This window comes from Mastigoproctus giganteus, chromosome 6 (genome assembly GCF_048544385.1).
Source record: "Mastigoproctus giganteus isolate SK-2022 chromosome 6, ASM4854438v1, whole genome shotgun sequence".
Lineage (NCBI taxonomy): Eukaryota > Metazoa > Arthropoda > Arachnida > Uropygi > Thelyphonidae > Mastigoproctus > Mastigoproctus giganteus.
The window spans coordinates 181,600,737-181,621,798 of record NC_143580.1 but is presented as its reverse complement, the minus strand read 5'-3'; the positions used below and the strand labels follow the sequence as shown (position 1 = coordinate 181,621,798).

At 34.6% G+C, this 21,062-nt stretch overlaps 1 protein-coding gene across 1 annotated transcript in view; it reads right to left on the bottom strand.

The window, feature by feature from the left end:
* Nucleotides 1-21,062, bottom strand: part of LOC150084791 (uncharacterized) — a 129,429-nt gene that overhangs the window by 24,711 nt on the left and 83,656 nt on the right. Inside the window, exon 11 of the mRNA XM_090376355.1 lies at nt 9,581-9,676. Within this exon, the coding sequence (XP_090232481.1) occupies nt 9,581-9,676 (96 nt within the window). The remainder of the gene's footprint in view (nt 1-9,580; nt 9,677-21,062) is intronic.

Below are 21,062 nucleotides of genomic sequence, written 5' to 3'. Positions count from 1 at the left end.
CGATACAACACAATGCCAGCAGAAGTTGACTGTGGTTTTTTAAGCAATTAGAAAGGCCAAGTAAAGAACAAATACACCAAATTAATCAGGTGAAATCACAAAAAAAAAAAAAAAAAAAAAAGTTTGATAAATCATCGATAGGATACCATGGGCTTTCCTGGCTGCCTTTACACCATTCAGAAAACTTCATATCTACCCATACCATAACTCCCAGATCCCTTCCCTTTTCCACTGTTTTTAATTCAACCCACCAAGTTTATAATTTATTTGGGGGATTGCTATTCCCCAAGCATAAGACCTTGCATTTAGCAGCATTAAAACAAAGCTGCCACTTCTCTGACATTCTCTGAAGTCTGTTCAATTCATCTTGAAGGAGCACTGCTTGGCACTGATCATTAATGACGCTGCCTATCTTTATGTCACCTGTAAATTTTGACATCACGCCTTCTGTCCCTTTGTCAGTGTCATTTTTAAAAATGACAAACAACATTGGTCCAAGAACTGATCCACAAGGGACCCCACTTCTGATATTAAACCAATGTGAAGAATATTCATTAAACACAACCCACTTCCATCTGCACTGCAGCCATCCAGAAATCCATACCTGTTCAAGCTTATACAGTAATCTCTCATGAGGGACAGAGTCAAATGCTTTGCTGAAATCCAAATAAACTTTGTCTAAATTGTTCACTAAATCCAGCTCATGAGTAACTGTGTCAAAATAGCCTACCAAGTTAGTTAAATATGAATTTCCTTTAACAAAGACAAAGCCAAGATGAGTGTCCTTCAGAATGCCATATCTAAACAAATGTCCTTGGATTGCACTCTTAATCATTGCCTCTAAGATTTTTCATACCAATGAAGTCAGACTAACTAGTCTGTAGTTACCAACTTCCCTCTTAGAACCACTTTTATGTATTGGCGATACATCGGCACTTCCCAATCCAAAGAACCTCCCTGAGTCCAAAAATGCCCCCATAATTAACTTCAATGGTTCAATATACTCCCTCAAAACTACAGGATCATCATCATCATCATAATCAGCCATTTTCAATCCACTGCAGGATGAAAGAATCTCCAGCAACCTTCCAGTTCCTTCTGTTTTGAGCACTAGCCATCCATTTATTACCCCCAAACTCAGGAATTTCATCTATCCATCTCCACCTTTGTCTTCCAGGTTTTCTTCTAGCTCCTCTTGGATACCATTCTGTTATTTTTTTAGTCCATCTGTAATCATGTCTTCGAGCTACGTGTCCTGCCCAAGACCATTTTAGTTCTTTAGTTTTGATAAGAATGTCCTTTACTTGAGTTTTCTGCCTAATCCATGTGTTTCTCTTCTTATCTAACAGTCTGATTCCCAATATAATTCGTTCCATTCTTCGCTGTGTAGTTCTCAGCTTCTCTTCCATTCTTTTGGTGAGTGCCTAAGTTTCACTTCCATAAGTCATGGTGGGGAATATACATTGGTTCATTATTTTACGTTTCACACAAACTGGGATATTGCTCTTCAGTATGTGACTATATTTCCTGAATGCTATCCATCCAAAATTTATTCTTCTCTTGACTTCCAGCCATTTATCATTATTACAGCTAATAACTTGTCCCAGATAAGTATATGACTCCCACCTTTTCAATTACTGCTCCTTCAATCATTATTTCCCTTTCTGTGGCATATTTGTTCATCATTACTTTTGTTTTAACCATATTCATCTTTAGTCCAAAATCCTTACTAATTCTGCATGACTGATTAAGATTTTCCTCTAATTCTTTGGGATCGTGGCTTATGACCACAATGTCATCTGCAAATTGTAAATGGTTTAGGTACTCTCCGTTCACAATGACTCCTTTCTGCGACCAGTCTAATCTTCTGAAAGCTTCCTCAAGGGCAGCAGTAAACAGCTTCGGAGATATTGTGTCTCCTTGTCGAACTCCTTTCTCAATTTTAAATTTCCTACTGTCTTTGTCTAGTCTAATAAAGGAGGTAGCACTCTCATATATTTTCTTCAAAATCATAATATGTGGGGTGGGGTATCTATGCCTTGTCTTTCCAGTGCCCGAAACATTGCCTTATGCTGTATGGAGTCAAATGTCTTTTCATAATCCACAAATGCCAGGCATAATGGTGTTTTATATTCATTTGCTTTCTCCATTAGCTGTGATATTATGTGAAGGTGATCCATAGTTGAGAATCCTGTCCTAAAGCCAGCTTGCTCTTTCGGTTGATTCTCATCAAGTAATCTTTCTAATCTGTTAGTAATGACCCTTGTGAACAACTTGTAGATGTGGGATAACAAGCTAATTGGTCTATAATTTCCAATTTCTGATTTATCTCCTTTCTTATGCAGCAAAACTATGATTGCTTTATTCCACTGCTTAGGCATTACACCTTTTCTAATGCACTTTGTGAAGAGCCTTGCCAGTTTTTGTGTTGTTTCTTCCTCCCAATTTTAACAACTCTACAGTAACTTCATCTTCCCCCGGGGCTTTCTGATTCTTCATTTTCTTCAATGCATGTTCTACCTCATCAGGAAGAATATCGGGTATGTCATATGTGTTGCTACTTTGCAATCCATCTTCCCCACTGCTGGAATCATTCCCCTGCTCCTTGTATAATTCTCTATAGTAGTCTTCTGCTATTTGAATTATGCCTTCTCTGCTGTTTATAAGTACACCATCGCTATTCTTCAGTTTCAGTATTACTGCTCATGGCTGCTGATTTAAATCCTTTGTTTTCCCTTAATGCTTGTTCTACTTTTCTTGTGTTAAATCTTCTTATGTCCTCTCTGAGTCTCTTTCTAATGGCTTTGCATAACTCAGTATACTCAATTTTCTCCCTGTCAGTGTTTTTCTTGCTCTTCATTTGTCGTCTTCGGTTCATCATGACAAGCGTTTCTTGACTAATTTTTTCTTCTTTGGATTTCCCTATAGGTTTCTTGGGCTTTATCACTTTCAGAAAGTTGTAATATTCCTCGTCGATATCTTGGTCCTGAGCAGTCTGCAGAAGCTCAAACTTGTTCTTAAGTTCCAGTACATACTGCTTTTTCTCCTCCTCTGTTATTTCAAAGACCTTTGTATTATTTACTCGAGTCAGTTTTTTCCTTTCCTTTCCTACATCTATATCAAGTGTACATCTTACCATTCTGTGATCACTTCCAACATTTACCTTATTCAGGACAGTAACATCATTCATAATATATCTTCTGTTAGTGAGGATGAAGTCTATTTCATTAGTAGTTAATCCATTTGGACTCTTCCATGTCCACTTTCTGTTCACCCTTTTCTTGAAAAAAGGGTTCATTACTGACAGTCCTTGAGATTCTGCAAATTCCACAAGTCTTTCACCTCTTTCATTTCTTTCATCAATTCCAAAATTTCCTATAGTTCCCCTTTCTGCACTGTTTTGTCTTTTTCCAACCTTAGCATTGAAGTCCCCCATAATAATAGTGTAGTGGGTTTTCTGCTCATCTAGAAGACTCTCAATTTCAGTGTACATTTCTTCAACCTCTTCATCATCATGGCTCGATGTTGGTGCATAAATCATTATAATCTTTAGCTTGTACCTCTTAGAAATTTTGAGTATTAGTCTTGACACCCTTGGTGATGTGCTTTTGAATTCCAAAATGTTGTTTTTAAAATCTTTATGGACCAGAAACCCAACTCCACCTTCACTCCTTTCACTGTTTCCATTGGTGTACAGCAGATTTCCACTTGATAAACTTATAAGTGATTCATTTCTTCTTCTTGTTTCAGCCAAACCGATGATATTCCAATTCACATTTTCTAATTCTTTTTCCAACTCTAATATCCTGTCTTCACTGATGAGTGATCTCACATCACACAGATTCTATGTTGGTAGACACAACTTCAGACTCAGCAAAAGCTCTGTTTGCACTCAGGCTGCTTATGATAAGAAGCATGACACTTCTACCCCTTCTACCTTCCCTAAATACATTATATGCCGTAGTGGAATTTGTCATCACCGATTTCTGGGTGGTGCCATGTTTCTGTTAGCCCTATTATATCAGCATTAGTTGTCCTAACCAGGAGTTCAAATTCAGCCATTTTACTGACATTACTGTAGACACAATTGAAACTAAATAATTTTCTATAGTTTAATACCCTGACACCACTTGAAGTGGTGTCAGGGTATTAAACTATAGAAAATTAGTTTGTATTCCAACTTTATCTTCCCCCTCATTTGAAACACTGCTACCCTCAGAACACTATCACTACACTATTGGCTGTTGTGGCAACGAATGAGAATTCATGAGGTGAGTGCATTACATTGACCCATATCATCAGATAAACACAGATCTAAATTACTAATAAATTGTGCCATTTTGAAAGCACAGGCACTTAAATTTCAGAGGCTACTAGGTGGAGACAGTGACACCACCTACATTTGAAGCTTCTGAAGTGGCTTTGGAAATGGAAGCTCATCATGGAATATCCCAGGTTAGTCTTGTAGGCAAATCTGCAATTGATGACATTACAGCAGCAGAAGCGTTTCCTGAATTTCTGCGTAATGTGATTTAAGATGGTGAATAACAGACAAACAGTTGTACAAGTGTGAAGAAAAAGCATTGTACTATAAACTTCTCCCCAACATGTCACTGGATATTAAAAAGTCATGCAACAAAATGGGCATGAAAACTAACAAAGAAAGAATTATTGTGTTACTGTGTGCAAACAAGACTGGAAATCGCAAGCTAAAGCCATTGTGCATCAATAAAAGTCAGTCTTTGGTGTTTTAAGCACATCAACTTAGTATCTTTACATGTGATTTATAAAAATAACTCCAATGATTGGAGATGATGAGTGATATTTTTTCTTCATGTTTTTAACCATTGATAAGATCTCACTTGCTTTACAAAAAACTTGAAGAAAAGGATCTATTAATGTCCAGCCCATTCTTTGGCTGATGTCTTGAAATCGAAAGATGACAAGATCAGTGTCATGTTTCTGTCAAGGAACACAACTCCACTAATTCAGCTCATGAATTGGAGCATTATATGAGCTTTCAAATCCTACTATCGTGGTGAGCTACTTGCTGGTGTTGTGAATTCTGAAATTAAAGTTCTGGAATTTCTGAAAACATTAACACTAAAAGATACTGCATACAATGGATTAGCGTGGGAAAAAGTAAACTCAACAGTAATTGAAAACTGCTGGTAAAAAAATAAATGTAACCTTGAATCAGCAGCATTTTCGGAACAAGAAGCAAAGGCTGCTTGGATTGAGGTGGATGTGGAAGCTACAGTTGTGCATTACCTGAGCAAGGAAGAAATCACAGCCTCTGTGAATAGTGGGAAGACAAATGGCAAACAGAAGGCCAGTTACAGGGAGTGACTCAAAAGATAATGTGGATAACTTGTGTAAGGAAAAAGTACCAGAAATTAAAAAAGTGCTTGAAAACATTAATGAGGTGATGGTGTGGTAAGAACATCAGAGTGGTAGTGAACATCTTCAGTTATTGCATCTGACCACTATTAAGAATTATGTACTGAAAAAACACTGTTGTCAAGTTCTGGCAAGCTAAATTACATGACTATTTCAGATTGGATGCATAAAATGTAAGTCTGTAACAGCATTGTGTATTAGCAGTATGGAAAGGGAATGATATAACCTTTAATACCTTTTAGTGTGTATACTCATAAAACATTAGCAAATAAAGTACAGCAATACCCCACATAGCACTGATAATTGGTACTGAAACTGTTCCGTGTTATGTGAAACCGTGCTGATTGAGGTATAATTATAATGGGTTTTAATTGAATACGTACCAGAGAAACAGTCTATAAACAAATTATAATAAATCTATAAACAATTTGCACTTGATAGCCAATTAAAAGGATTTGAAATAAAAAATATTGCAAAAATTTTATTAATGAAAAGGTAACATCATGAGAGATAAGAAAAAAAGCTTTGTTTATTTAGGTATTTCACTAATAAAGTCTGGTGAAGTCATCTCTTCTTTTTCTCAGCATACAAGTCCTTGTAGCATCAAATTTCACCTTGTAAAATTTTCCGTATCTTGATGCTATTTTCAACATCTGGATCTCCATTCATAATCACCTCGCAGGCCAAGTCAACCCCTTCCCCCGAAAAACTTTCTCCAATTCTTCTGTTGAAAATTCTTTTGGTGCCATTTCAGCACTTCAAAAATTTTTGAAATTTTTGAAGTTTTTCTCTTCTTCATATGCAGTTTTCTTGTCAATTTCAAGGAGAGCTGCATCATCTAAGTCATTGCACGTGAGTCAATTCAGTCACATACATTGGCAGTGTTCAAAGTTTTGAATCCCAAGTCTTTTCTGATCTTCACAATGTCTTCGACAATTGTCTGAATTTGTGATTCAAAACCAGTGAAATCATTTGCCAAATGGGGCAAAACATGCTGCCAAACAGAACGCATGTTGTTGGCAGTGATTTCTAGCCAAGATGCAAATATATTTGCAATCGTATTTAAAGGGGTAAAAATGAAATTGTGAAATGAAAAGTTTGAAACCTATCACGTCACCTCGTCAGGATGGAATTAAGAATACTGAACACTGTTGCCGCTGACTGCCCAAGGGAAGCACATGTGCATGTGAGACAACAGAGTTGGCACCACAGAATATATGCAGAGTACGTGTCTAGGCTATTGAATGAGTTTTAATGTGTACAGTAAATTTTCGACTTAAACTTAATTGAAAATTGTTTTATAGTGAAACCCGTACTGTTTGAAGCTGTGCTAAGTGAGGTATTGCTGTATTTATTTACTAAGTAAAGTGTATTTATGTTAAAAAAAAACTGGGCGAAAAAAATGGCAAAATTTTTTTGGCTATAATGTGCTCCACTTATAATGTGGGTATTAAAGTTGTTGCCTGACATCTGTTTTATATCGAGGTTGTATTTCAAATTTTAACTATTTACTGAATTCTGTGAGACAGAACCAAAAAAAACAAAAAGTAAATAATGTGTAATTTTTTTATAGTGCATTATTTCGAGATCATTCTGCAGCCTGGATTAACACTGTGCCATAACTTTAGCTTCTCATATTTTTGAATCTTAATTGTTATAGTGCCATCATTTTCGAAGAATGTATGTTTCCTTTACATAGCTCTCAAAAAACGGAATCTAATGGACTAAGACTGTGGTGAATGTGGAGGTGTTATAGAACTGATGCTCCTTTACCTATTCTCTTATTTAAAAATTAGGCATTCTACGATTTCCCCTTATCTTACTGAAAAGTTTGTTTGTTTGTTTGTTATTTGGTTTTTAGGAGCATTAGCAACTAAGGCCATATTGCTCCGGGATATGCGGTGGTCATTCCCTGACCTTTCCGCATCCTCCGTATTTGGTGGTGACGGGTTCGAACCCTGGTCTAATCAAGAAGCATGTGCTATGCACTGCTGCTCCTTCCCACCTGGCTACGGAGGCGCCTTACTGAAAAGTGGAAATGCCATCTTGTTGGAAGATGACAGCCACAGCGTGTTCCAAATTAAGGAAAATCAATTTTACAGTATGTTCAAATACACCACTGATTAATTGTTTTCTGTGAATGAAAATGATCCTATCCCAACTTTGCTTGTGAGTACACAGGAGTACACTCCTAAGCACACTCACCTCAGGAGGAGCTCTTTTATCCCCAAAATTCAACAGCTATGAATATTTACAATCCCTGAAATACAGAATGTTTTTCTATCAAAAAATAAAAAATTTTCTCAGATAATCATTTATTCTATCTTCAGATATACTGGTATACAGTAAATTCAGAATAACATTGTCTTCCATCTTTAGTGATGTTCTGAACATCTGCAGCTTATCTCATTTTTTTTCAGATGCACCTTATGACTAGCAGACAGAGGAATACCTAATTCTACACTTGCATGGGTAGTTGACTTCTTAGGACCATGTAGGAACATCTCAAGTATATGGTCAATGGTTTCTGCAGAGGTTCTTATTATTCTACAGATTTGCTTTTCTCAATACTTCTATATCTTTATTGTGTGCGGAAGTTTGCCTTCAGCCAGCAGGTAGTTGATTGCTGGAACAAACTTCCATTTGTTGTTGTGGAAGTAGGCAATTTGAAAAAAACTTCAGGAAGAACTAGACAAACTATTAGAGAAAATGGACAGGTAATATGGGAAGGTTCCCCCCCTTCTTTTCTTTTTGGCTGATACTATATAAAGCTTGCTTTCTTGCATCATGTGCCACTACTAATACCAATAACTTCCAGTATTTTTTAAATTAATGAAATCACTGCTTGATTCACAGTACACTTGGATCACAAAATCAAATTTAGCATACCATAAAACAGATTTCTGTTGAATTGCTACCATCTCGAAATTAACTGCCATAAAATAGCTAATAGCACAGCTAACAGGTGTATGCAAACCATTTGATGGATTTTGTGTGTGTGGGGGGGGGGGTGACTGTATTAAATAACTATATGTCATAAAAGTGGGACAAATATTTAAATTTGAAATACTGACATTCTTTTAAGGAATATCCTCTATATCTCAGTGTTTCACAAATGTTGCATTAACATATGTTATGTTATTTGGTTTTTAGGAGCATTAGCAACTAAGGCCATACTGCTCCGGGGATATGCGGTGGTCATTCCCTGACCTTTCCACATCCTCTGTATTTGGTGGTCATGGGCTTGAACCCCAGTCTAATCAAGAAGCGTGTGCTATGCACTGCTGCTCCTGCCCACCTGGCTACGGAGGCGCCCTTTGAAGTCATAGTATACTAAATTTCCAAAAGGTACATTGAAGCACACAGCTCAATGCCAGAGATGTGGAGAGAGAAAATACATAGAGAAATATGAAAAGAATGCTTATAAAGGCATTTAAAGTATCATGTAAAGGCATTTAAAGTGGATAATTTGTCTATAGTGAACTATTATTTACAATAATCAAAAAAATGAAAAATATGCTACCATTTATGAACTTTCATTATATACTACTGATTTCTTTTAAATTTAAAACTGTGGTTATGTTTGTGTGCACTGGCGATTTACACTACTCATCTACTGAAAAATACTTTTCTCTGACAAACTGTGATCACTTTTGGGCAAGAAAAATCCATAAAGCAATAAAAAAAATTTGTTTGTAAAAGGAGATAGAGTAAGATATGTTGACAGGAAACACAAATGAGAGTATCTTCTTCAGTAAAGACTATCAGCACAGATAAGAATAAAAAACATTATTTATTAAATTAGTAACTAATGAATGTATAAAATATATATCAGTGTCAGCCAATTTTTATAAATTGGATGACAATTTTCCCTCATCATTAAAAAAAATATAGCACACATAACCTTGTGGTAGATTAAAATGTATATTTTAAAGTACTAGTGTTCTGTACCAGTTTATATCTTAAATACAGTTTCATATATTTGAAACTTTATATTTCTTAGAAATGTGTTACATTAATTTTAGCATCACAAAACTAATAGAAATCATTAAATAAAAAAAAAAAAGTATCAAAAAGAAAATTTTAAAATTTCTTCTTTTGTATTATCAGACCAAAAAATATCTTAATTAAGAGATACCAAAAATTATACTAAAAAAAAAAAAATAAATAATAAACTTACGAACTGCCGCATGATTTCCAATTTCTCAAGATTTCCTTCTGCTACAATGCTACATAGAATAGATGGGTAAAGTGCATCCCGAAGTGCATCAACTTCCTATGAAGGAAAAAAACTCGTATAAAAAAAAACATTCTGCAAATTTAATGTTTTTGAAGTCTTTAAAAATTAGAGAACAGCACAATCCACATATGTAAAGTGATGAATATCTTATTATATGCAGCGGCCTCATATCTTCCATTTACTTTTGGTGTATTCCTTTAACTGAAGGCCCAATTCTGGATGCTAGGCTCACAGACTAAATGCAGTGATTTTCCATCTTCTACATGTGTGTTATGAATTGCATGGCTGCCAACTTTTTACTTTAAAAAAAAACTGCAGATCAAGTAAATGTAAACAGGAGGAAACAGGACATTTTGGGGCAAAAATAGCAAAAAAAAACAGGAGCTCTTTTTATTCAAGTCCAGACTGCACTAGAAATTAAATTTCACTGACAACATATTTTATATTAAAATACAGATTGTTTACTGGTACAGTATGCTTTCAAAAGTCAGCTTACCTAGGATTTTTCTGTCTGCAGATTTCTTTTTGAAATTTCTGTTACAAATCAACTGATTTTTCATTGCTTTAAGAAAGATAGTGTTGCAATGGTTAGCAGCTGCAAAACTTGGCTGGCTGTCAATAGTATTTCCAAAGTATCATCAGAAAGAGATTATCTGAACTCAGTTTTTCTCACCTGGCTGAATATTTTCTCATACTTGGCATTGCCACAAGGAACTGTTAAAATGCTAAACACAACTTGGGGCAACACGTTACAGTATTAGTATTAGCAGTGGCAATGATGCAAGAAAGCATGCTTATACTGTATCAGCCAAAAAAAAAAAAAAAAGTAAATAATATTATATTACCTCTCCATCCCCTCTAATAGTTTGTCTAGTTCTTCCTTGAATTTATTTGAACTACCCACTTCTACAACACCAAATAGAAGTTTGTACCAACAATAAAATACACACTAGTTGAAGGTAAGAAGGATATGGATTTGTTGCTTGTCTTCTCTGCACCTGTTCCAACAAATCCACATCCTTTTTAAATGAGGTGTCCAGACCTGAATGCAGTACTCAAGATGTGGCCTAACCGTACACTGCCTTATAAATGGAAAAATCACCTCCTTAGCTTCGCTAGCAAAATTCCTCTATATTAATTGCCAAAACCCTAAAAGCTGTCCTAGCAACCCATCTGTACTGCTCACAGAACTTCACATCTGACTGCACAATTACTCCCAGGTCTTTTTCATTCTCTACTAGATTGAATGTGGTACCACATATTAGTATGTTATTCTGAGGTTACTGCTACCCATATACATTACCTTGCATTTGTTAATGACCTTCAGTTGCCACTTTTCAGTCCATCTGCACAATTTTTCTAGATTTTGCTGCAGTAGTATACAATTCCCTAATTACTATCATTAACCACCCAGCTAATCTTTATCATCTGTAAACTTATTATTATTATTATTACCAGCCACATGGTGCAAGAAAGCCTGAGGGTTATGCTGCACCAGCCAAAAAAAAAAAATTCCCTGAGTTATAGTGAGCAATGAGCTACGAGTCAAAATATATGATAAGCACGATCTTTACATTTGATTGAGAATGCCTTGCTTTTTTTTTTCAAGACAACCTCAATTGGGATTTGGAGTCTTCCACTGAGAAGACTGGGCCTTTGTTTACAGGTCATAGTCATACGCCCACAATTCATCACCAGTAATGAAGGAAGAAACAAATTTTGGGACAGAACTTGCTGCTCCCAGTGATCACTGGTGAGAGTGCAAGACAAAATTTGGTTGAAATACACTGGAATTTCCAAATCTTGTGTTAAAACTAATTAACAAGTTCCATAAGAAATACTAATTTCACTAGTAATTTTGTGGGTAGTTAAACATCAGTCACTCCAAACAGATCACAAACAAGAGTGATTAAATCACTGGTTTTTGAAGTTGAAAGATGGGCCAGAGCAAGGATTATTCTTAATGAAATCAGCCCTCTTTAAACTTTGTGAACCATTGAAAAGTCTCCGAATGAAAAACAATATTTTCTCTGAAAGATGTTTTTAACGTTTTGTGGGTTTCTATTATACTTTCTCTAATTTGAAAAAAAAATAAATAAAAAATAATAATAATAAATAAATTCACTGTTTAGTAAAATCACTCTTAGAATGCAACGAAAACCAACCACCTCTTTTCAATGTGCATTACTTTAGACGGACTACATATAAATGGGCAATTCACAGATAAATATATGTAAAGAACATGTCACAACAGGTCAATATAACATAAAAATTAAGTTATAAAGTCATTTCTGGAAGTTTTTGATCATAACTATTATCATTAAATTTTGCACAATAATTTCAAAACCTCAATCCCAACTTTATCAACATAAAATATTCACCCTGTGGTTCCTTACTCTGAGATGGGTGCATTGGTGTTTCACTGAACTGTAATCTACTCCCTCCCACCTTAACCATATATAATAAATAAACTTTACTTTCTGGAATTATTTTATCATATATAACTGACTTATGATGAATGTAGAGCTCTATTATTAGCAATGTGAAATCTCTGCTTCATCAATTTTCTTCCTTTTGTAGATACATACCTTTTAGTTATTTCCATATAACGTTCATTAAGGTATAGGCATAAATGCATGTTAAAACCAGTATTATGCAAGGTACTTCCACCAAATGGCTACCTTCAACTACAATGCAGGGCTGCATCTGTGAAATTATTATGGAGAATGTAGCACTTCTCCATCAAGTCTCCCAAATTTCAAGTGTTCAGAATGCTGGCATATAACTATGATAATGGAAGGTGCTCCAGCCCATTCATCTACAACAGTTAAAAGCAGATGCAAATATCAATTGGCTACATGTTTCTCTTCACAGAAACAGTTACAAAGAAGATCTGATAATTTATAGTCCTCTCATAGAACTTTCTTTACTGTTAAACTTTTCATCCATTTTCAGTCTATGCCTTAAATAATAGCTCCATAATGACACCAATTTAGTAGAACCTATAATTATTTTCTTGAGCATTTTCCATTTAGCATCTATGCTCATTAGATTTATCAGTTAGTCTCACACAATAAAATTTGTTGCTTGAAGCATTATAATTTCCTTTAGGAAAATGAAATTCTTTGCCTAATCCTTGGTAATGGTTATTTCATTGCAGGCAGACAGTCATATTAACACATTATGACTGCCTACTAGTAGTTTCTATACTTGAATTTTCAATATCAGATGAATCCTTATGCAAGCCAGGGCATCATTTACACTTGTGGCATCTCTTCTCACACACTGATAAGTGGTTATCCAGCTAGCGCAGAAATTATCTAGCATGACACCTCACTGTCTCTGCCCATTGAGGAACAAGTGTCATAGAAAACAAGCAATGCTATATCATGTTTGTTTGTGGTTACGAATACAGAAATAATTCCAAGACTGTTGTATTTATTAAGACACCACAGGGAAAAAAATACTTCATTGGCATATAATATCAAATATGTAACATAAGTTTATCATTTATACTGAAATTGTTTTCTGTAATTTAACTGTCAGAGCAAATCTGTCTATGAATAAATTCATTGTTAAGAACTTAAGGTACTGAATAACTTATATTTCATATATGTTGAAAAGTTGATGCACTGTGGAGAAAGATACTACTTTAACATTGTTATTGTTTGTTATTTGGTTTTTAGGAGCATTAGCAACTAAGGCCATATTGCTCCGGGATATGCGGTGGTCATTCCCTGACCTTTCCGCATCCTCCGTATTTGGTGGTGATGGGCTCGAACCCCGGTCTAATCAAGAAGTGTGTGTGCTACGCACTGCTGCTCCTTCCCACCTGGCTACGGAGGCGCCTACTACTTTAACATATTTCATTTGACTACAAACTATGATATGATGTAATAATGAAAGTCAAATAATGTTATGCTTTTTAAAATATTCTGTTAAATATTATGGTGGAAGATACATTCTTCTATCAGCAAACTGATATTTACTGAGTCCTGAAATAGTTATTGTATGGTTAAAGAATTAGATATGGTGCATGTTTGACCATAATGTTGCAAAATATGTGATCTGTTGTCAAAAGTGAGTGTGCCACATTCAGATAATGTAAATCATTGCCATTGTAACCTCTTCTAGATCTATGGCCATCCTGGAATATAAAGAGAAACAATTTAAAATTATCAGCAGTTCTCATTATTAATGCAGCTGTATATAAACAATAAAAAGTTAGCCAATAAAAAATTCATTTTAAATCTCAAGTTTTGTTCATGCAGTACAAACTGTTTGCTGCTTAGCACTTAAATCAGAGGCCACACTCCTCAGAACACGAAGGTTTTCTTTTCTCATAGCTCTATTTTATAGTAAGTTAGATTTGGTAAAATTGCACTTATTATGTTGGGCTGTATTGTGATGACACAATTGTAGTCCAAACCATTACAGATTCAATAAATCATCCAGAATGATACAGACTTTATAGAAATAGTTTAGCAAAAGTAAAACTAATCAGTATCATCTTTCTTTGCAGCCACAATTTCCAGACTTGAATTAGAGAGAACATCTATGAAATCTAGAGCCACATTTGCTTCTGGAGGCTGAGAGATAGAAAGAATTTAGGTATAACACTAGGATATGTAAAATATATAACCCTAGAGGTTGTTAATGCAATTCTCTAATTTTTAAGACATCAATGTATTAAAATATATCAAAGTAAGAAACGTGGAAATTGTATACTTTCATTAAAGTATTTAGAATCATAACTGAATATAGAAAATTTCACGTCAAATTGTATGCTTTTAAGCTATTTAGGAATCTATGTTATTTACTTCTTTAACTTGCGTTACAACTTTATACTGACAAAAGAAACAAACAAATAAATTTTAGAAAACACTACATATATAGCTCCATATGCCCATTATATCTTAAAAGTTTTATACTTCATGAAAAATGATTTAATACTAGAACTGCCAGAAAGGTCATTTTGACTGATTTTAATTTTTCAGTTGAGTTCTGTTCCAACCTAGCTGAATTAAAATTATTACTTTTAATAAAATGATGGCACCAGTATATATAGTATAACTCGGATAAGAAATTACCGCTTAAGACGTTTTCCCCTGTACTACGTTTGGTTTCATAATTCCCAATTTCAATTCTATATATTGCAATGTATTATTTTCCCGAGTAAAAAGTTTTCCCGCATAAAAAGTTCGTAATAAAGAATACGCGGCATATTATTATAATGACGTTTTTCCAGTTAATACATTTTTTTAAATAGAGAAATTCTTTATTTTTATATTAAAAAAATATAAAACAATATAAACATTTTGGTAATTGAACAAGTTAGTGCATAGCACCATTTTAGTTTGTAGTAAATTGCTGAAGCAGGTGAAATGGCATAGCTTTTGTTACATCTCAAGTTGTGAATGCCTTCACAACGAGTTGTCCTGATATTGCACTATCTGGAATAAGCAACACTTTGCTACTGCACAAGACTAATGTTGCTAATTCTCAGTGGATACCACAACCCAGGGGTAGTGATATCCGCCGAAAATCCACTGGTGAGTGTTGCCTATTCGAGAATCCACTGTCGAAGCGATATTGAACTATTGACTTATTCGAGGTAGTTCAATATCAGGGCAACTCGTTGTGAAGGCACTGAGTTTAATGAACAGAATGTTAAGCAATTAGAAATCCTCAGTTTAAAAATGTTTCCAATAAGCAGAGTAAAATATTTATAAATTCTGAAATACTTAAAAATGATCTGTAACTTATGTGTATTGTTTCATTTTATTTGTGTAGTTAATATTTCATACCCTTAGGTCATTTTCCCTTCTAAGAAGTTTTACCTCGTAAGAAGTTCTAAATCTCCAGCCCCTTGGAAAACTTCTTATCCGGGTTCTACAGTAATTAAATTTTTTTTTCTCTTTTTTCATTATTTCAAATCAAAAGTTGGATGATTTATACCTAAAACTGCCATATAAGTCAGAATGATGGGTCAATGGTTAATGAATTAAAAAAAAAAAAGTTCATGTGTTTCAGGTGAAGTTTACTCGTGCCCAGTACTGTAGTTGTAAAACTAGCAGAAGGTATACTCTATGAATGTTATAATGAATGTTAAATATTTTAATAATACAGTATTTGTTTTTTCAAGTCTTTCAAAAAACCAGAAGGTAAATGCTATTCACCTAAAAAAATCCAGAGGGCATATAACATACACCCACGTACACCCTCCACTACAGCCCTGCTCCTGCCCACATTTTGAAATTGTTTGCAAATACAAAAACTCTGAAGTGATGTTTCCGAATCAGTATAATCTTGCCTTTAACTCAATATTTCATCAAGTGATCCTAAAAATATGGTTGAACAATGAACTTACACCTGAGGAATCACTGAAAGTACCTAAAAATAACAGAGGCATTAAAATTAGAAGACAAACTCTGAAAATAATTTACAACCTCCAGTTTGTGATATAGACCAAGGCCTGGCAGCCCACAGGCCAAATCTAGCCATTTGCCTGCTTTTGTATGGCTCGCGAGCTAAGGATGATTTTTACACTTTTAAATGGTTGAAAAAAAATCAAAAGAAGAATAATATTTCGTGACGTGAAAATTTTATGAAATTCAAATTTCAGTGTCCATGAATAAAGTTTTATTGGAACGCAGGCACACTCATTCATTTACGTATTATCTATGGCTGCTTTTGCGCTACAACAGCAAAGTTGAGGAGTTGCAATAGAGAATTCTATAAATGCCTCCCAAGCAATGAATATGCTCAACTGAAATTATGTCTTTGTAGATTGATATCAGTATTTGGTTACTATCTGTGTGAAAAGACATTTTCAACATTGAAATACGTAAAATTTCATTACAGATCGGCATTAATAGATGAACATTTGCAATAAAATTTGATGATAGGGAAAAACTAACTTTGAACCTCAATTAAGCAAAATATTTTCCTGAAAAAAGAATTTCATTCTTCTCATTAGAAGACCTGTATTCCAAAAAATTGTACTCAATTGTTGTAATTATATTTTGAATTTCGTCAATAAAAAAATTTGTGGAAATTTGTTTTCTCTCCTATTATATAAGTAACTATATAATATCCTTGATTTTGCCTCTTGGCCTGCAAAGCCTAAAATATTTACTATCTGGCCCTTTACAGAAAAAGTTTGCCAACCCCCTGATATAGACAATAAATAGTAAACTGAAATTGAAGAATGTAATACAGATTCAGCAAATGAAAATGATATTGCATTCTCGATGACTGGTAAATGTTTTTGCATTAGAACATTATAAACAACAATGAAAAAGACCTCAAATGACTAAATTTGAAAATAAAACAATTGACATTTATGCCTAATGAAAAAAACTTGTTTTTTGAAAGTGTGCTGCGTCTACAGAAAAAAATGGTTTACCAAACAAAGCGCAAAATCATGTAATAATAGTTGTATTTTCTACATTTAATGTTTATCTTTTCTGAAGTCACATTATAATTGTATTCAATTTCAAATTAATATAAGTTGCTTTGAACTCTTATAAATTTTATCGAGAGTTATGCATTGTTTATATGGCCCCAGTCAAAATGACTAGCAGTTCTAGGTCAACAACTATAGATGGTGGCTCTAACGTTAATACACTGAAATATATTCAGTAAACATGACTTGGATGCAGTGATAAAAAATGGAATGTGATAATTTTAAGTTACAATATATGCTTACCCCTAATCCAGCTGATTTAAATTGTAAAGCATGCAGGGAACAGAACAACATTTATTAGTATGTTTCATTAATCAAAATAACAGCACAGTATTATTTCTTGTATCTGAATGATAATAAATGGTAATAAATAGTAATATAAGGTAATAAATGATAATAAATCTGAATGATAATAATCCATGTATTAAGAATCTGCAGATAAAAGATCCACTAGGTGGCAGTGTATTGATTTAGAATTTATTAAAGGTGTAACTACCATCAAGGGTAAAGGGAAGAGTTTTTGCTTTTGTAAAGGTGACTACAGTGGTCTCAGACAATTTTTAAATTCTATACAGTGGGACCAACTGATGAGGTTACCATCGGCAAATTCTAAATAGGAAGCATTCAAGGAATTAATCATAGAAGCTACTATGACTTTTCATACCAACTAAGAATACTCTTCAGGGTATAGTCCTAAATGGATGTCAGATGAAATAATGAGACTCATGGCAGAGAAGAAAAATGCATGAGATGGGAAGCATATAAATTATCAGGCAACAGAAAACTATGGTAAATGTAAACTAGTCTATAACCAAGTCACAAAGGAGATTAGGCATGCAAAGGCAAATTACAAGAAATCTTTGGCAAAGGATGCAAAGAAGAACAACAAGGACTTCTTTACTTATGTAAACACTAGAAGGAAGGGGATGAATCAAATTGCTCCGCTTGATTTTAAGATTTCAATGGTTTGACAGTTGATGATACCGATCAGGTTACTGACAAACTGAATGAGTATTCTGCATCTGCATTCACACAGGAGAAATTCTTTAGGGAAGGGGATGCCAGAAGTTTATCAAACTGTAACAGGGAGCTAAATGATTTTGTAATAACTAAGAGAAAAGTGAGAGGAAATTGTTGAAGTTAAACAAAAGAAAGGAACCTGGGGTGGATGGGATTCTATCAAGTTATATTAAGGAAGGCAATGAAGGAAGTAGGCAAACCCTTAGCCATAATTATGAGAGCATCCTTGGATTTAGGAGAGCTCCTCATGGACTGGAGATGTGCAAATGTATCCCCAATTCACAAAGTAACACAAATAATTAGATCTGTTAGTTTAATTTCTCTTCCAGAAAATAATGCAGTCACTAGTTAAAGAAATAATACAAAATCATCTAGACAAGCATGGATATGTTGAGGGGAAATCTTATCTGGCCAATCTGATTGGATACTACAATCAATCACAAAGGAACTAGATGCAAAAAATAATTTTGATGTAATATACTTGGATTTCAGGAAAGCTTTTGATACTGTTGCACATGGAAGGCTACTGTACAAATTGGAGCAGTATGGCATTAAAGGCAAGTTGCTTCTATGAATAAAGGGTGGTTGAGTGGGAGAATGCAGAGAGTGGTAATAAATGGATACTGCTCTTCATGTACTAATGTTATTAGTGGCGTCCCCCACAGTTCGTTGGGGCCATTGTTGTTTTCAATATTTATCAGTGATACTGATGAGGGTATATCGGGCTTATTGTTCAAGTTTGCAGATGATGCAAAGGTTAGCAGGGTGATTAATGGCAGTAATGATGGAATGCTACTGCAACAGGATCTAGAAAAGTTTGGCAGATTGGCTGAGAAATGTTAATTGAAGTTTAACATTGACAAATGCAAAGTACTGCATATGGGTAGTAGTAGTAACCTCAGAGTAACCAACTGTGTGGTACAATACTCAGGGAAGTGGAAAATGAAAAAAATCCCTGGGGATAACTGTGCAATCAGATATGAAGTTTTCTGAGCAATGCAAACAGGCTGCCAGGGCATCTCATGAGATTTTTGTCAATGATATACAGGAATTTTGATAGCAGGAATAAGGAAGTAATTATCCCATTGTATAATGCAATGGTCATGACTCATCTTGAGTACTGCATACAGAGAGAGAGAGATAATCTTTATTGCCTTTCACGGCCATAAAGCCAGGGGTTTATGGCCATGAAGGGCAATAAAGCCGGGGGTTTACAGGTCTTGAGGCCTCATTTTAGGAAGGATGCAGAGCTGCTGGAATAAGTACATACTGGTGAGGGGGAACAAAGGGGTGTTACCAAGAAAGGTTTTAATTCTGCAAATTGCAGTGTCTGGAGACTAGGCACCTGTGAGGTGATCTGATTCAGGTGTTTAAGGCTTTGAATGGATTGAGCAAACTCGATTTTGATGGAATTCTTCCTCTTGCTCAGACTGCACACGAGAGAGCACAAATTCAAATTGAGGAAGGACGATTGCAGAATAGATGTGTGGAAGTTTGCCTTTAGCCAGTAGGTAGCTGATTGCTGGAATAAACTTCCATCTGTGGTTGTAATAGTAATAGGGTCATGTGATGCAAGAAAGCAAGTATGAGCTTATGTAGCATCAGCCAAAAAAAAAAAAAAAAAAAAATTCACACAACCATTCCCTCCTTGAATTTATTTAAGCTATCAACTTCCACAACGACAGATGGAAGTTTGTTCCAGCAATTAACCATCTGCTGGCTAAAGGCAAATTTCCACACATCTATTCTATAACTGTCTTTCCTCAATTTGAATTTATGCCCCCTTAAGTTCGAAATCTGAGCAAGTGGAAGAATCCTATCAGAATTAGGGTGCTCAACCCATTCAAGGCCTTATACACCTCAATCAGATCACCTTACAGGTGCCTAGACCCCAGCCACTGCAATTTTCAGAACTTAAGCCTTTCTTGGTAAGGTAGTGTATAGTTTTACTGCTGAAATGTGATATTCCACTCTTCAAAGATCTTCAGCTAGTCTCTTTAGTGGCTTTAAATTTATCCCTTTAGGTTTTAAAATATTTTTCATTTTTCTCCTTTTGCATTTAATTTTTTTTTATTTCACAGTTTCTATACTTCTGTTTTATATTATTTCTGCTGTTACAGTTATTAGTTATACTATTCTTTTCTCATAATATGTTTGTGTGTATGCACGTGCACGCACACATGCACAATGCAGGATATATCACGTCAGTTTACCTCAAGGAGATGCAATTTACTGAGAAGTATATTATCAAAAACAGTATGAACAAATCATTTTATGTGTAAATAACCTTGTGTAAATGAAATTAACTTCAATTGCAGGATCATTTCTCAGTAAAACAACCCATGGTGCATCATGTGTGTGCATGTGTCTTAAATTTCTATCTATGCTCTGCACAATTTCTTTTTATACAATGGGCCATAGGAGATTTATAGGTTAATTTGTAATTGTTTTACTGCAGTCAGCATAAAAGCACAAGTTAACAATGGGCAATGCATTTTTTGTGGCAGTAAATGGGCTCAGTTTTATACATGTATATTTGTGTCCATGTATGTTGTCCTAGGAATACAGCCAGTCAAAAAAAAAAAAATATATATATATATATATATATACTTGTTTAATATATTTTTTGCAGATTTTTGTAAAGATGTGTTGCAAAGGCAATAAAAATACTAAAAGAAAATCTTGGACTTAAGTAAAAATGTCTTTTAAGACCCCCCATCCCCCCTGAAAAACAATAGATGGATTAATATTACCCAGGTAATTTGGATGGGCCAACCTACAAATGAACTTATAATATGAAAGGTAACAGAAAATTCCAAAACATAGAGCAGTGATTACAGTCACTGAAATGTATATCTTTCAATAATCAAATGATCATATAGGATAATCAAGTTTGAACTTGGACTTTTAATAATACACGAGGAGGAATACAGT